We start from the raw sequence: 17,675 nt of genomic DNA on the forward strand, positions 1-17,675 counted from the left end.
TTTCTTAAGTAACACCTGGGTATGATCCCCTACAGAGCTAAAACGGACACGCAGGTGGCTGAAACACGTAAAACGTGCGTCTATAAAATGAACTCAGTGTTAAACTAACAATGCAATAAGGTTATTTTGACCTCGGGAGTTCCTGTGTCCTCATTAGACAGATGAGGAAAAACTTCCCCTGTCTTAAAAACATCCGCTGATAAAATTTCAGACCTCTCTCTCTCCCTCTCTCTCTCACACACACACACAAAGAGAGAGAGAGAGAGAGAGAGAGAGAGAGAGAGAGAGAGAGAGAGAGTTGTGTTTCCATCACTTCAGAGGACATTGCATTGACTTACATTCATTTCCTGCAGATTTACCCCAAGCGTAACCACAATCACCACATTACTAACCGTAACACTAACCCTAACCTTAACATAACCTTAACTTTAAACTAAGTCTTCACCCTAAAATCAATGACTTACATTAAGGGAACTTTAACCATAAGGGAGGCGAGTCCCCACAACATGAGAAATACCTAGTACACACACACACACACACACACACACACACACTAATATTAGTCTACGTGTCTGTTCCCATAACTACCTATATACACTTGTTTGTTTGACTCGTTCCAACTGAAAATGCAAAAACATCAAGTGTACTTCATTAATGTGTAACTTAACAAGCCACTATATCATTTTGTCCATGACAGTAAAACTGCTCCCCACAGTTCCTGCTCATTGTTCCCTTAACACCGTTTCCTCTGGGAAATGTTCAGCCTTGGGACTGGGACTGGACGAGGATAATTACTGGAAACCCTAATGGGGGCAGGGGAATGTGCTGGCTGTAAATGCTCCTTTCTTTTGGCCTGATTGGGCTGGTCTACTGCCCTTGTTGCTCCTTCATTGGCTCAAGCCAACATCAATCTGTTCATTTCCAGGTCCCCCTCAAGTTTGAAACTTTTTTTTTTTACGAGTAGGAATCGGGTTACAACAAACTCTTGTAACCGATCTCACAGCAGCCGAGAGAAGAGAAAAAAACACTCTTTCAATAATTTACACATCTGTGCTTGATACACGGTAACAGAACAAAAAAGAGGCGTCGAGCCGAGGACGTGTTTTTAACGCACAAACAACCGGAGACGCAACAAAAAACAAGCCAGAGAAACAAAAACATGCTGTAAAACAACTTTCGCTGCGTTGCCAGGATGAAGACTTGAGGAGGTTTTGACTGGAGAGATTAACTTGTCATCTTGTTGGCTGACCACTCCTGTGTCCCACTGAGCTCAGAGAAAAAAGGTGAGTTAACGGTTGGCCAGTTTCTAATGTAACGTCTCATCAACAAACAGTAACAGTTAAAAGCAACGGTCAACGTTTATGACGTTATCAGCGGCCTGTGGTTAAATCACTCTCGACTTAATTAGGCCGATAAAACTTAACTGCAGTCATGCTCGACTGACAAAAACGAACTTATTAAGACTTAATTTTGTTTGCTAGCGAGGTCACTTGGCTTTCTTTGACTTGCTGTATTTTTTAAAATAGGAAGTTGTTGAAAGTAACGGACAGTTTCTTTTTTTCTAGCTTATCAGTTAGGACGTGACTCATATAGCATTTTGACATTATAGCTAGCTAGCAGCAACAACTGGCAGCAAAAATGAATTTCAGCTCATTATGAGTCATATGATATTAGTTTGGTGAGTATTTCTAATAATAAGATTGATTCATGTTTAGAGTTATTGATTTAATGTGATAGATATTGGCAGGATGAGCTCAGAGTGTGTAGCAACTATCATGCGTAATATTAACACTAGAAGACTAAGAAAAGGGAGAAACAGTGTCATAGAGTGAGTTTTTGGATTTTAAAACGCATTAGCTTAGTTATTGATGACTAATGAGAAACTTTTCAGAATGGACTGCCTGCCATATTTGGTTTTACTGTATGTGAAACCAATGAATGGAAAATTGGATGGCTTGCCTGATGGCACGCCCTTGCATCAGTGTTATCCAAATATTACTAATTTAGTATTTATAGAACCAGATGCTCCAAATTTACCCACTCATGAACATTTTAGAACAACAGATAAGTCAGACTGTTTGGAGGACACCATCGAGAGAATATCCATATGTGGCCATGTAAGGCAATATTTCACAAAGACCTTATGTTTTGCACAAAAAAAAACTCCCATTCTGTATCATGTCACAGGAAATTAAGGAAACATAGAGGAAAAAGATCTCTTAAGGTTTATCCCAGCACCTTATATGCCTCCTTATAGTTCCACTGCGTGTCCTCACTAAGGGTACAGACATATGTTTTGCAAACATTGATATGTTTTGTAACACATCACCGTGTTTACATTGTAAAGCGTCTCTCCAGAACATGGCTTTGAGTGTGGATGAATAGCTTCACTGTGCAGCCAAGGCTCTGGCAGGTAGCAGCGCACATTATCATGCACAGCCTCAACAGACATGTCAAATGAATTATGGCCTTGGATTAGGACTTGGAGTTGCCGCTCCTCTTGCATTAGCTGTGTCAGTAGTGAAATGATTTGGCGTTCTTCTACCAACTGTGTTTCAGTTGCCTGGGCTTCCTTTGTGTCTTTGTTGTTGGCAGCAACAGCTGACAAGCAGTGAGCTGAGGCAGGGCCAAAATGAATATTGCAGAATAACCATAAGGCTTCATTTCAACATCTACTGTGCATATTGGCCAACATATGTAAAGATACAGGCTAAATAACCTGTAACCTTGTCGATTTACCAATTAGTAGACAATCACAACGTTAATCAGCAGCGATTTTGGTGATTGATTAGGCTAAGTAATTTTTCAAGCAAAAATGCCAGACATTACCTGCAGTAGTTCCAGCAGCTCAACTGTTAGTATTTGCTGCTTTTTGTTTATATAATTTTAATTTGCATACGTTTGGATTTTTGACTGTGATGGATACTTGGTAAATTGAAGGTGCCTCCTTGGGCTCTTTTGAAATTGATTGCCATTTTTTTATTTATTTTTTTCTCTCCTGTAAATTGTGGTGGGCATTTATCCACACTGTTGTCTGATATTTTGTGGGCCATATCAGTGGTTCCTAACCGTTTTGGTCCTCTCAAAGAGGAGCAATGTCTTCATTGTAAATTTAATATCTTTTGGTTTTGAACTATTCGTTGGACAAAACAAGCAACCTGAAGGTGCCACTTTGAGATTTAAGAAATAGTTCTGGCCATTTTTTTAGTATTTTCTGAGATTTTGTAATATAAAAAGATTCAATTGTTAATCTGTATCGTAATTGATGTGAATCAATGAATAATCAAATTGGTGTCCACTTCCTTGAACTGCATGGAAATATATTGAAAGTGGAACACAATACAATACAAGTACAATTATAGTCCATTTATTTTAGATTTCATCCATGACTGATTTTAATGAGTATTTGCTTTTCATCATTAATCATAGCTTTGTGCTTCACAACAACTTCATCATTGTTTTGGGACAATATGAATGTGAGAGACAATAAATAATAATATACAATAATTAGCCAGCAGGTCTAGGCAGAAGCTGGTGAGCCTCATTCATGTGTATTTCAGCGTAACTGTACCTGTGAAGATCCCCTCCTCCGAGTGTCTTTTAGAACAAGACAATATAATGGCGTTGCCAGACATTCTCCATGCAGTGTTATTAAGGGCAGAGCTTGAAATTGCAGCAGTAATGCTAGAGACACTGTTGTTCCTGCTGAGGAGAATCCATGGTAACTCATTGACGAGACAAGAGAGGTGTTTGACCTGCTTTTACTAGGCTGCAAAGTTCATCCGAGCACGCAGGTGGCCTCCAGTTTCCCTGGAAACCTGAAACACTTCGAGCATGCGGCCTTGTCTGAAAGAGCGGAGCTGCATGACCTGCAAATATTATGGCATTGTTTGAAACAGAGACAGAGTGAGAGATGGTGGTATCTTGCCAGTAGACAGAGTAGACTGGATTCATTTGAGATCCCTCTCAAGTCATCTATTAGTCACAGTCATGTCTTCTCATATTGGTCCCTCTCTGTTCTCGCTGATCTCCATCCCCGCTGTTCTTACAGCCAAGCACACTGGTATTTGCCACTCCATTAACATACAAAGTTAACAAATTACACTCTCTGGGCTTGAGGTGAGGAAAATTAGTCATAATGTGCCCTGCTCTTATGGTGGCCTTAATTAAAATGTCATTGGCCCAGACATCAGTCATAGCTCAAGCACCCGTTAGCACCTTGATTATATCTTGAATTATTCGCAGTGCTGTTAAGATACTAATTATATTGTAAATAATATGTTATTAAAACTTGCACACGGCAGTCAAAGTTAAGTCACGTGAGAGTGGACTGGCGTTTTTTAATCTCTATTATTCTTATGTGTAAAGCCAAATCTACTCAGTTGTAACAAACAACTACCCACTTATGAATTTTAATGCGAGAACAAATGTTGTCAGTGAGTGTTGTGTTGGCCCTCGGGCAGCGCAGCAGTGATGTAGCTGCTGTATTCCCAGCCTTATTATACATGCGCAACACTGACTGATGTTCCTAAATTAAGGCCATCATCTCGCCGCCACTGTCTTTTACTGTACGTGCTTGTAGTCCGCTCTTTATCCCCACATCGCTGCCCCAACCTGTTGCGCCACGGCAGACTTCTCTTAGCCTCCGGTCTATTTTAGTCCAAATCGGCAGGATGAATTATTAATCCCTGATCCATTATATGCCGATGTATTAATTATTAATTGTTCAGCGGGCTCTGGCAGATCTGAGAAAACTGTTAAAAAAAGAAAAGGGTAGGTGTCTGAGCGAAAGGCACTGATTGCCTCCTTTCTCAGCAGATCTGCACAAGCCTTCACAGATGATGACTGTGTGGGAAGATGAGAAGGCGACAGCACATTACCATCATACATACTGCATTCAAAGCAAAGCATGCATGTAGTGTCCCCCCCACCCGCTGTATATTACTTGCTTGCATTTGCTTTGGGCACGATTATGAATCTCATGTCAGAGCCACCGTACCAGATGACTATGTGAACATTGAAACCATCACATAATCACACGTCTGCCATATACAATTGTTCCCAGTGCAGGCTCTCTTATTAGCAGTCAGCACCTCCTCTGTTATGCAACATCTCAAGAGAAGGAGTGAGACAAACACTACAAAAGTTGATGAAAGATGAAATCGCAGCGTTGACTTGAAATCCTGCTGTTGATTTCCCTTACAGCGGAGTGGCTCCAGTCGTACAGCTCATTGGAGTGGTTACTTGTCCTCTCTGAACACAAAGCACGGATGTACCTTATATAACTGCCAGGATTGTCTATTGTTTCTCAAAGTGGAGACGGATTATATCACACAGCTGGGGAGAATTTGTGGAGAAAGAAGTTTTCTTATTCAAGATTTCCTGATTAGACGGCATTTTAACGACATCCGTAATGCTTCTGGTTATGATCAAGAAGCTTGCTCTCAGGGGTCCATAGTTCTCTTGTCTTTTTATGGCTGCAACTAAAGATTATTTTCTCAATTTAATTGATTGATTATTTGTCAGAAAAAGTGATAAGCCGTGTGTGACGTCTTGACATAGCTTGTTTTGTCCAACCAACAGCCCCAAATCCAAATTTATTCAGTTTACATACACATAAGATCAAAAAAAGCAGGAAACCCCCATAACTGAGTGTCTGGAAATGGAGAATATTCTGCAATTACACATGAAAAATTATTGATTATCAAAATAGTTGCTGATAAACTTTCTGTCAATGGACTAATAGATTATATCTAGATTAGATCTAGTAATTGTTTCAGTTCTAAAATTTTCTCTAGCGACTATTCAGTGTACAGAGACTTTAGTTCTATCTTCATCTAATGTTGCATGGCCTTGGAAAAGGTAGAATAGTAATCCAGTAGACTCCCCCTGTTCACATGGTGGCTGTTTTTTATTTACATTTTGCTCGTGGGAGTTCTACCAAAAGGCAGCAAAGCAAATACAATATGTACAGAGAGTGAACACAGTGCAGAAACATCCCATCCAGGTCTACAGTTTTGCAATAAATTATACTTTTATGATGCTTATTATGTGTAGTTTTTGTTGGCACTGTGTCACAGAGGTGTTGATTCAACACTGTATGTTATTGCTCAACTGTATTGAGAAGTGTTTATAGTATTTTGCCTCCCACATAAGTGGTGGATTATTATGCAGCCCATCACAATATGGCTACAACTCCTGGTATAAAAGTTATCATCATCTTGAATAGCACAGAAACAATTGTTAAACAATCGAAACATAATCAACAACTACAGTATTGTGATAATTGACTCATCTTGTAAGTCGTTTTTAAAGCACAAATAACAAACAGTGTCTGGTTCCAGCTTCACGTTGTGAGGATTTTCTACTTTCCTTTGTCTTTTGTGATCGTATACTGAATATCTTTCGGGTTTGGAGTCCTGCTCCAATAATACAAGCTATTTAAAGATATCCCCCTGGGCTCTGGGAAATTGTGATGACATTTTGAGATCAAACGATTAATGAAGAAAAAACTTGAATCAACAATAGTCTGACAGTGTCGCACAAAATGGAACATTAGAAGCTTCACAGTGGCAGTTTTTATTGTACAGCTCTTGTGCAGGGTTGCATGAAAGGCTGCAGATGTTGCTGCGTCTGTATTGGTCCGTCTCTTTCAGGCACTTTTCAAAATGTGCATTTAATTGATTTAGAGCTTAAACGATAAGTTGATTAATGCCAAAAAAGTTGGCAACAGTTTCTTACTTTGATGTGAATATACAGGTACTAAACTGAATATCTTCAGGTTTTTTTGACTGTTTGTCAGACAAAACAAACTGTGCTGGACATTCCTCACTATTTTTTGACTTTTAATGGACCAAACAATCAATTAATTTAGAAAACAATCAACATTAAAATATTAAGTGCAGCCCTAAATTCTGTTTGTACTACTTGTATCTGTTTGCGTTTTGACCTGTTTGAAGCTTTTAAGAGTTTCTATTTATGATATTTTGTGTTAATTGGACAGTTGAAAGCAGCAGGAAACAGCAGGCGAGAGGAGAACGAGTGGAGGGAACATATGGTAAAGGTCATTGGCCAGACTCAAACCGGGCACGTTTCAGATCGATGTTATGAGTCTTACACCACTGGGTCACCAAGATACTTAAATGTTTATGCTTTAGAAAAAATGCAGGATTAAGAACACCAAGAAAGAACCTTTTTGTTTTTGCTAAAACCTGGAAAAAATGATTTAAACTTCTGTATGTCACAGCAATGATTTGCTGAGATCATTTGTTAGCAGAAAAAGGTTACTGTCAAATATCAGAGACATTTTTTGCAATGATCCCTCAAATATGCACAATACTTTTATGAAATAGATATGTAATGGAGGCAGGATGTTTTACAGTTTAACAATAAACTTTTATTGTCCAAAATGACATCAGTCCACTGAAACAGTAAACTTCACATGGAATTTAATATATATATATATATATATGTGTGTGTGTGTGTGTGTGTGTATATATTCAACTTGAATTAAGAAAAAGGATCAAACATACATAAACATACATAAAATGCTGTTTATATAACTTAATTTATTTATTTTTTAAATATTGGCGAATATCGGATAACATATATGCCAGTACCAATATATCTGGGATAGGCCAATTTCGGCCAAAAGTATCTCCAGCTCTAATCTTGTATGAATGTCTATTCAGAGAGTTAAAGCAGTAAATCCCTACAAACACAGAGCTCTTCTCAGTAATCACTTCTATCCCATAGCAGTGAAGATTTTCTCTGCTGATGGAGTCATCTCTTTCAGGGTCACAGTGCCCCCATCCATGTGACTAGTGATCCCTGAAGAGCATGAAAGTCGTGACATTTTCTGCTGCCATCAACCAATCACTTGTGCGATGAAGTGTCATGGAAAGTTCTACAGTGTCTGCCAAAGCTTTTTTAGCAACTTGTGGTGGCCAAGTACTATAAAGAAACATTCTTTATTGGTTTTCTCTTTATTATGACTGTTATCGGTATCCACCAAGACGTCTAGATCGGCAGCAGCTATTAGAGTGATGATATTTTGGATGCTGCGGCCTCCTCTTCCTCATGAGGCGTGACATCATGGGTTGGAGGGGGTGGAAGCTACAGGTGTATCCAATTTCTGGCCCTTTCTCACCTGTCACACCTCACCTTTGGTTTAACTGACGAGTGAGTACAGTCAATACAGAGGATGTATGTTAGATTCTGCTTAATAAAAGCAATGCTACGCTCACATCATGTTAGATTTACATTCAATATGAGCAGCAAAAAAGCAAAAAATGTTCATGTGAAGTAGCATGTGTGGAATTTTCTTTGTGGTCTCCAGTAAATATCTCCCTATCGTCCTTTTTGGCTTTTTTGGCCACTGTTACACAATGTATGAATTAGCAAGTAGGTCATCATGTGACAAATGCTGCAGCGAGGCCACCAATGAAACAATTCAATCAATCGACATCAAAGTAAGCATCAAGGAATTGTTTAAGCTATTTATCAAGTGGAAAAACCCAAACAGTCACTGTTTCCAGCTTCTCAAATATGATTTTTTTTTTTAATCTTTTAAAATCTTGTTAATCTTGTTTAATTTTATTGTCTTTAAGTTTTAGACTGTAGGTTGGAGGAAAAAAAGCTATTTGAAGACATCTCCTTAATCACAGTTTACAGTCTTAGTTTGAACACGAATTGCAAAAAGTTCAACCCAAGAGTGACTTTTCCTTTTCAGACAGTTTTTTTTAAAGGAGTTATGATTAAATAATCAAGTATTTCCCAAGAAAAAAACAGATTTTGTTTCTTTCTTTTCCCTTTAATTATTTGGTGACCCCTCAAAGACACTCAATCCACAGGTTTGGAACCACTGGGCTAAACTATTAGGTATTAGGGCTACAACTAACATACTTTCATTATTGATTAATCTGCTGATTGTTTTTGTCATCAGTTGATCAATGGTAAATAAAATGTCAAAATAGTGAAAAATGGCTATCACAGTTTCCCTTAAGTTGGAGGTGACTTCTTCAAATGTCCTGTTTTGTCCCACAAATACTTCAAAACACACACAAACACAGTTTATTATCACACATAATGTGAGAAAAGCAGCAAATCCTCACAGTGGAGAAGCTGGAACCAGAGAATATTTAATGAAAAAGAAAGACTAGGACAGCACTCTAAAATGAGTTTTTAATTGCTACAGTTGTGGCAATTAAAAAGTTTTTAATTGCTACAATTGTGGCAATTAAAAAGTCAATTGGAGTACTGTCCTAGTCTTTCTTTTTCATCATCAACTATTTTAAGGATCCAGCACCCATTTTTCATGGTATTATTGTTAACTGAGCGTGTTGTATCTTATTTAGAGAATATTTACCATTTTTGCCACAAAACTAATGCAAAATGATTGATTGTCAACATAGTTGCAGTAGTTGATTATTAATTGAGTTGCCTCTAAGTTGTAGCAACAAAATGTACAAATTTTCACCTTTATTCACTGTAAGTCTCTAAGGGCTTCACAACAGCCACATTATGGCAGCGCTAAATGAAAACCACAGCCGGTAGTTGTCATCCCACTCTTTTCCCAAATGAACTGGGAAAAGCTTTTGGCCCAAGTGTCACCAATGCAGTTTTACTTGTCTGGAAACTCAAAGAGGCAGAGCACATTAAACCCAGATAATAAAGGGCCTATCCAGCTTCATCCGACCCAACTTTAATAATGAGGACTAGAGAGGACAGTAAGGTTATATCTTCATCATCACGGCCTCTTTTTACCTCGATCCCTCAGCCAGGCTGTCACACCGCCGTGATGGGGCTGTCTACACCTGCAGGAGGGTGAGTCTCTGAGCACATTACCCAGGCTCCCTCACTGTCATGAGACATCCATCCACCGCTGGGTAGGGTCGGGTTTCATTTCCATGAGTCATGTTTGCTGAGCTTTTCAACTACACGTCTTTGTGAGTGAATGTGCTTGTTCTGAGCGAGCTGATGATTTTGTGGCTTGTTTAACTGTCATAATTACGCTGAGGAGCTGTTGGCTGCCGCAATCCGTCTTTGTTTTTCATTTCATTTTTCATCCGCTCAGCAAGCCAGACCTGTCAGTAATGTGTATATGTGTGTGTGCGAGTGTGCAGATGTTTGTTTGCGTGCCACGATGACTCTGGCTTGTATATTTTGCTGTAACACTCTGCAACATTGTTGCTGTCATGTCTCGTTCTGCCTTAAATCCGTGAAAATTTTTTGCCTCTATAAATTCTGTGGAGACGCTGTGTCAGGGTTGGCCAGGCTGTCCCTGGGCACCGGACTTCACAGGCCATTTAGATTTGGCAGTAGCCACTCTCATGCTGCAAAGTCACCAGAAAAAAAGGAATCCTTGATCGAGAACCTTTTCATCATACTGAGCACTTGTCCCATGAGGACTGTTTTTTTTTTTTTTTTTCATGAAACCTTTAGTTTTCTCGCCATGGGGGAAAGAGAGGGGGAAGCGAGAGCCACAGTGAGAATCTTCCTCCATCCGTAAGATGAGAGTGCCACGGGTCTGTTATGTGACTCTTCAGCTTTGAGTGAAAGCTCACAGAGACAGTCCTATGCTCCACCTCATTTTGAAGTGTTTGTATGTATGGGTATAAAAAGACAAAACACTCCTCTCTCTCATTCTTTTTCCTCTTTTGCTTTTTTCTGTTCATCGATAGGCTACGCAGAGTTGACAGCTGTGATGGCTCCAGTGCCCGATGAGAGTGGAATTTAATGAGCACTGTGAAGTCACCCTTCAATCTCAGAGAGAGGCTGTTTTTCCTAATGTGCCCATTATCCGTTTGCAATTTTCCAAAGTCTTATACATCCGTTCAACAAGGGGCACGGAGAGGAAGAGAGGGAGGTGAATGCAGACTTACTCTAAGTGTTGCGATGAGTGATTCTCCTCTTGAGGCTTGACCGTTTTGATTAGAGGGTGACAGTAAGGACTAAGTGTTTTCAGCAGGCCGCTCTCATAAACATAAAGATCTCAAGCTCTGTTGTTTTTTTTTTCTCAGTCTGATCATTAGTAGCTGTGTCAATGTGTTTTTATGCACATTTTGAAGTATCACATTAGTAAAGGTTGAAGGAAACGGCCAAATTTGAAAAAATGTCCTCAATTTTGCAAAAAGGTTTTTACGCTTGCTTGAGCCTTTTTTTGAAAAAACAGTTAGTGTGGCAAGTATGATGGCAACACTTTTGTTGAATGAGTTCTGACGTCTTGAACATTTAACTCAAATCAGCTATTTCAGCTGTCGGCGTCTTCCCAGACATTCCCAGAACACGTGAAAACATGACTGGTAGTAGCAACTAAACAACCAGTACTAGCTGACATGAAAGAACAATTACAACTTGCCCAAATGAAATGAATTCCTGAAGACCTCGATCCGTTTTTCTCTCGTAGATGGCCAAGGCGATTGTTTTGTTTTTGTTTTGTTTTTTTCTGGTTCGCAACCAGAAAAAAAAACGCTTCTTCTACTCTATTTATTACAGTCATGCGTAACGTAGCCTATACCGCCATCTTCTAATTAAATTTTTTTTTTAGTTTTTTTTACGACATTTAAAAAGTTCGCTTAAAATTCGCTTGACAGATAGATGGAAACACAGCTACTGTCTCTCCTTGTTATCTGTTTCACACACATTGCATCAGAGCAGGATTTTCTGTAACAAGTGCAGCTGGGCAAATTTAGAGTTACGATCACGATGGTGAAACGGTCGATGGGGATCTGCCATTGATCCTTGATCAGCACAGCGAGAGGCCTGATTAAACGTCCAGCACCTGCAAAGAGAGAGAGAGGGAGAGAGAGTGAGAGTGAACTAGATTCAGCATGAGACAATATATAAATGACCTCTCATTCAACACCTACGTTTCCCAAATGTTTGAGGATTGATATGTAACACCCACGGCCCTTTTGTCTCTATCTCTCTGCGTCTGTCTTTGCTCTCGCTCTCTCTTCATGTGTCTCCTCCCTGGGAAGCATCCTGCTGACACTCTCTCTAAGGAGTCTTATTGATATTCTTGGAGAGGCATTGCAGTGAGAGAAAGAGAGGAATGAAAGTCACACTGTAGCAGCAGTCGCACTGCCTTCTAGTACCAACAACGGTAAAAAAAAATCACAAGTCACCCAGCAGGGATGTGTCACCGTTCATTTTGTCTGCTGCTCTAATAGCACCTCTCTTGGATTTGTATTATTCTCCAGCACGTTGAACAGGCAACTTGCCAATCACACAGATTTTCAGGCTATTGTATAAAGATGAATCCCCTGTTGTGATGTGAATAGGACACTTTGCTTAAATATAATTGTTTTGTTTTCATTGCGGCTGTCACCTATTAGGCTACATTTAGCATATCAGAGACAGTGAGATGTATCAAGGAAATAAGATCTGACTGTTACGCCTGTTTCTTATGTATTTTCTTTCCCTGAGGTGCAGAAGTGTTTCACTTATTTGCTTGATTCTGAGACATCTTCGCAGTGACGCTGGGTTTTGTTTTTCAACACTAGTGCTGATTTAATTCTTGACATTATTCGATACCTTACTTTGAAAGATGTAACCATGTTTTCTTTGGAGCTGATCAACCGATAAGTCAGTTACCAGAAAATGAATCTGTAACTATTTCAATTTTTGTCATTTCACAAGCAAAAACCTTCATCTGAAGATGTGCTGCTTTTCTCTGTTTTATTGTTAACTGAATATCTTTGTGTTTTGGACTGTTGTTCAGACAGAATCAGACATTTTAAGATGTCACCTTGGTCTCTGGGAAATAATATCACACATTTTTTTGCAAATTTTTGATATTTTATAAATGAAACACAAAAAACCCCCCAAAAATCAGAAAAAATAATCTGCAGGTTAATCTGAAATTAGCTAGAAATAACTTGTAAAGTGTGAGGTTTTTGATGTTTTTCTCTGTTTTGTATTATTGTGGATCTTTGGTTCTGGGCCTTATAATCAGTATTAATTAAAATAATGGGTCATTGCAGCCCTATTTCAGGATTCCTAAAATGAAGTTAAGGGAGGTTCAAAATATAACAAAAACATTTTTTGTAAGAATAAATGTTTGAAAATTGTTGCCATCTCTTGTCAAAGTTAAACTTGTAATACAGTTGCTCCCTCCTTCACCCTTATTCATTCTTCTTGCGCTGGAATAGGAACGCACTTGTGGAAACCAACTTTTTCTTTGCCCGTTAACTCTCGTGTACTTGATGTTATCCTTGGAGAAATGTGAATCTCAGAGAGGGAGTGCACAGGAAAATAGATTGGTTTTATTTTTTTCGAAAACAGGATATACAAACCTGAAGAAGTGACCCGCATTGAGACGCGGCCGCTGAAATGATGTGGCGTGCTGTGGACCTGCCTCATTTGATTGGGGAGATGGGAGGGAATGTGGAAGCTGGCAGCCTCACTGACCCCCACTATTTATGAGTCTCTGTCATAGACGCAACCCTTCACTGAGTCACCGTGCTTCGACACACAATCCATCCACACACACAAACACACAGCAGCAGCGTCATACATAAATCAAGCAACACGTGTGCAGTGAATGAGTTGGCACTCTCGCTTTAACACACACATACACACCTTGTTCTTGAAATGCACTCAACAGATGAGACGTCCAGATTACATTGTCTGCTTTGCTTGGTCGTGCTGTAGCCGACTTCACTCCTACATGGATAATGAAACGTTCTTCTCTATCTGGTAGGATACGAGCCACAGGGTTGCTGCGACTAATTTGACAGCTGCCACTGCTCATTATGTGATAAAGGGGACAGTTCTTGGCCCTGCAGTTTAAACAGTATTAGTGTAGATGTTATTTTCAATAACCTCACACAGTGCAGGATGTCAGTGCAACATGAGAAAGTCTAAGCTGATATCTAAGGACGAGTTCTTGTCTGTTCATTTCTGTGTGTATATTAGTTTTAGAAACCAAACATGTTTTCAATTGTTATGTTATGAAAAACCATCTAACTAAACTGTTTTCTTTTCTTTGCTCTTTTTTTCTCCGCATCTGTTTTTTTTTCTCCTAGACTCGACTATGGACTCCTTCAGCACTAAGAGCTTAGCCCTGCAGGCGCAGAAGAAGCTGATGAGCAAGATGGCCACCAAGAGCATGGCCAACCTCTTCATTGACGACACCAGCAGCGAAGTGCTGGACGAGCTGTACCGCGTCACTAAGGAGTACACCCGCAACCGCAAAGAGTCGCAGAAGATCATCAAGAACCTGATCAAGATGGTGGTGAAGCTGGGAGTGCTCTACAGGAACAACCAGTTCAGCAGCGAGGAGCTGATCCTGGTGGAGACCTTCAGGTGGGCAGAAAGAATCATTAAAGGACATTTTGGGCTGCAACAATTAGTTGATTAATTGATTAGTCGAGCATCAGAATATTAATTGGCAATAATTTTGATAACTGGTTCATTGTTTTTAGTCACTTTTTAGGAAAAAAATGTAAATACTCTGCTTAGTCTTGTTACATTTCTGTTTGTGTGCAGATTAAATGAGCACTACTTTGTGATTCAGAGGTTTTGGAAGGTGGATTTTTTTTAACTTCCTGCCTCCTGGCTCTTGCTCAGGAATTTTATCAATCTTCTCATCTAACTCTCAGAGGGAAGCCTAATAAATTGTTTTTTTACTTTATTTATTTTTAAGGGGTTTAAATGAAAAGGTTTTCAGACATTCATTTAAAATATATTAAATTGTATGTCAGAAGGTGACAAACTTTGAGAAGCAACAGTCAGTGAATCCTGATTGAAAGCTTCACGTAGGAAGAACTGCAGCTCAAGTACATTTCTGTGTGCTGATGGAGGCAAATTAAGGAAATTGAGTTTTACATAAGTTTATTTTCCACTAAAATAGTAAAACTCTGCTTGGAGGCATGTGAAACTGACATAAGTGCACAGTGTGGAGAATGGTGATTATATTAGCATGGAGATGTATCGCTGCGAAGGACCATACTATAACAGATACAGGGACGGTGGGGGGGGAGCAGTGAAACTTCTCCAGAAAAAAAAAAATCACAAGACAGCAGTTTCTATTTTTACCCAACAGATTTCACTTTGCTTCTGCTGCTGCAGTCAGAATTAGAAACTGACAGCCTCTCCTTTCATTCTGTCTCACAGGAAGAAAGTCCACACTCTGGCCATGACGGCGGTCAGCTTCCACCAGATCGAGTTCACCTTTGACCGCCGGGTCATGAGCGCCATTTTGAACGAGTGCCGCGAACTGCTGCACCAGGCCATCAAACGCCACCTGACAGCCAAAAGCCACTCGCGCGTCAACCATGTCTTCAATCACTTCGCCGACTGTGACTTCCTGGCGGCTCTCTATGGGCCCTCGGAAGTTTATCGTGCTCACCTGCAGAGGATCTGTAACGGCGTCAACAAGATGCTCGACGAGGGGAACCTCTGACCTCTGTTGGCCTCGTCAACAGGGACCTTTACCTCCAGTCACCCCTCATGTATCATCTTGCAGAATATCTTTTTTTTTTTTAATAGGTGACAATCATGAACATTTCTTTTCATTTGTTGGTTTGTGTTTGTGTGTGCCGTTCAAACATTACTGTAACACTGAAATTCTCTTGGCTAGTTAGTCCAAAGTCTGTTTCCTCTCAATTTTTTTTTTTTTGTTATTTCACAGTAAACAAAACCCAGCAGATGTTTTTTTAAATGAATGTAAAACTTCATGCTCTTATCAGTATATTCAGAGGTAGGAGCCTTGACAACTGTGCCTTGAAAAAAAAACACATTTTTATCTTCATTCCAAGGGCACAATGCTCGCTCTCTCACTTAGTCATAAAGACATGAATCCAGGCACAGGCCTTCAGTTATATCTCTGTGAGGTGCCTCTAATGGACGAAAATGGTTTTGGGAGTAACAGGAGAGGAAAGAAAGTGAATTTCTGACTCTTTTTAATACCCAAGGACATAAAGAAGTGATTTTTTTTTTTGTTTGTTTCTTTTCTAAAAGTGGTATTGCACTCAATCCTGAACAAGCGCTGTACTGTACTTTCCTGCAATAGTGAAACCATGTGAAGCACAACAGTAATCCTGCTTAGCTAGCATTTACAGATCTCACCATCATGCACTGAACTCCACTTTGTAGAGAGGCCAGGCTTTTGTTTAAGGAAACTATAAACCCAGTTCTGCTTTTAATAGTGTGGTTTATATCCACCACAACAAAGATAAAGTATTTGGGTCACAGGGGGACCATAAACATGCAGGAATTTGATTGTGCTGTGCATTGTCTCTGCACTGACTCAAATGTCTCACTGGCTGCAAGCTCGTGTGCTTTTAAAAGCGCTCGTAGAAAAACTTCAACTTTCTGTCTATAAATGTCATAATCACAGCATGGGAGCGGTACAGTGTAGCACCAGGTGCAAAGGTTGCTCTGGCATTTTATCAGAGGGGAATAAAGCGAGAGAAGCGGGCAAACTAGTAGTCATAATAGATGTTGGGAGTTCAGTGTCAGCTGTGTTACAGATTTAGCGGTGGTGCCTCCAGTCTATCCAAAAAGCACTAAAACTCCAGTTTGAATTCTGACAGATCTGAACTAAAAAGACTCCCCTTGAGCAGCCAGATGAAAGGCTGGACGAAAAGCTGCAGCCCCATGTCTATGAAAAAGGCCAGGCAGGGTGTAGAGATTAGAGCAGAGACAAACACAGTACCTGATTGTACTCTCCCACTGCAATTATAGCTCCCAGCTCTGGGGTGGTATAATGGCCCAAAGCCTGCCTCCATCGAGCAGCTACTCCATTTCACCGCACAGCAGCCTCATGCAATGTGATGGAGATAACCATCTCCGTTTGCGGGATTCAAGTCCTTTTTAATGGAGTGAAAGATGTTCTGTTTCTTCCTTATAAAGGAGCGTATGAATAGTTACTACTATCCTCACATAATAGCCATCTTTCTTTTTTTTTTTTGTCTGTGTTTTTGTATCACTGAGCCTGTCTGGGAGATTGTTTTGTGCTGCGGCCTCATTTTGTATTCTGTGTGAGTGAGTGAGTGAGTGAGTGTGTGTGCGCGTGTGTGTGTTTGTGTTTGTGTGCGTATCTGTGAGAGAATTGGAAATTGAGCCGTATAATAAGCGCTGTGCTTTTCCAGATAGGATTGCTGAAACTTTAACTTCATCCACAGCAGCTCTGCCAAAGACAAGAAGTCTGATGTTACTCAAAATGCAGCCTTTTTTCCCAGAGAAACATTTCAGAAAACCGTATGCACTTGATAACTAATAAATAACCCTGATAATGATGAAGACAAAGGTGGTGGCTGTTGTGGGTTCAGTCCTTTTTTCTTTCTTTTTTTTTTTTTTTATTAATTCACCTGAGTATATTCTCGTTTGTTAGACCCATTTTGTTCTGACTTGGGAGGCTATAAAAGCGAATCCTTTTATAGCCTGAGCAGTTGACTTTAATTATCTTTAGATGCCTTTTTCTCCACTCCCCTCACATCTCAGGGTTCTCCCTCAGTTTAAAATCCATGTAAGATAGAAAGATTAGGAACCTTTGCAACAGCCCCGCTTATTTTACTAAAGCTCTCAATGACGCATTCTTCTCTTGTTGCCTTTTCACTCTTGTGAATTGTGAAATGTTTTTATTTTCACTTGTGTACATATGATTGTTTTTGTGTCTCTGTATTGTATCCAGACACAATGTAATACAATTTACTTTTTTAAAAGAA

At 39.7% G+C, this 17,675-nt stretch overlaps 1 protein-coding gene across 2 annotated transcripts; it reads left to right on the plus strand.

Annotated features, from left to right (window-relative positions):
- The first annotated feature begins 742 nt into the window (after positions 1-742).
- tnfaip8l1 (tumor necrosis factor, alpha-induced protein 8-like 1) lies at positions 743-17,675 on the plus strand. Of its 2 annotated transcripts, none has more exons than XM_044362301.1 (3): positions 743-1,283; positions 14,031-14,310; positions 15,121-17,675. In XM_044362301.1, the coding sequence occupies exons 2-3, from the start codon at positions 14,039-14,041 to the stop codon at positions 15,407-15,409; spliced, it is 561 nt and encodes a 186-aa protein (XP_044218236.1). In that variant the 5' UTR covers positions 743-1,283; positions 14,031-14,038; the 3' UTR covers positions 15,410-17,675. The 2 variants fall into 2 exon arrangements, with proteins under 2 accessions (XP_044218236.1, XP_044218237.1); XM_044362302.1 differs by lacking the exon at positions 743-1,283 and adding an exon at positions 1,382-1,678.

Source organism: Thunnus albacares, chromosome 9 (assembly GCF_914725855.1).
Source record: "Thunnus albacares chromosome 9, fThuAlb1.1, whole genome shotgun sequence".
Lineage (NCBI taxonomy): Eukaryota > Metazoa > Chordata > Actinopteri > Scombriformes > Scombridae > Thunnus > Thunnus albacares.

Bases quoted from the DNA above. Each gene is read 5' to 3' on its own strand.
- tnfaip8l1 (XM_044362301.1), top strand. From the start codon at position 14,039: ATGGACTCCTTCAGCACTAAGAGCTTAGCCCTGCAGGCGCAGAAGAAG. The intron at 14,311-15,120 runs GTGGGCAGAAAG...TCTGTCTCACAG, and splicing joins ATCCTGGTGGAGACCTTCAG to GAAGAAAGTCCACACTCTGG.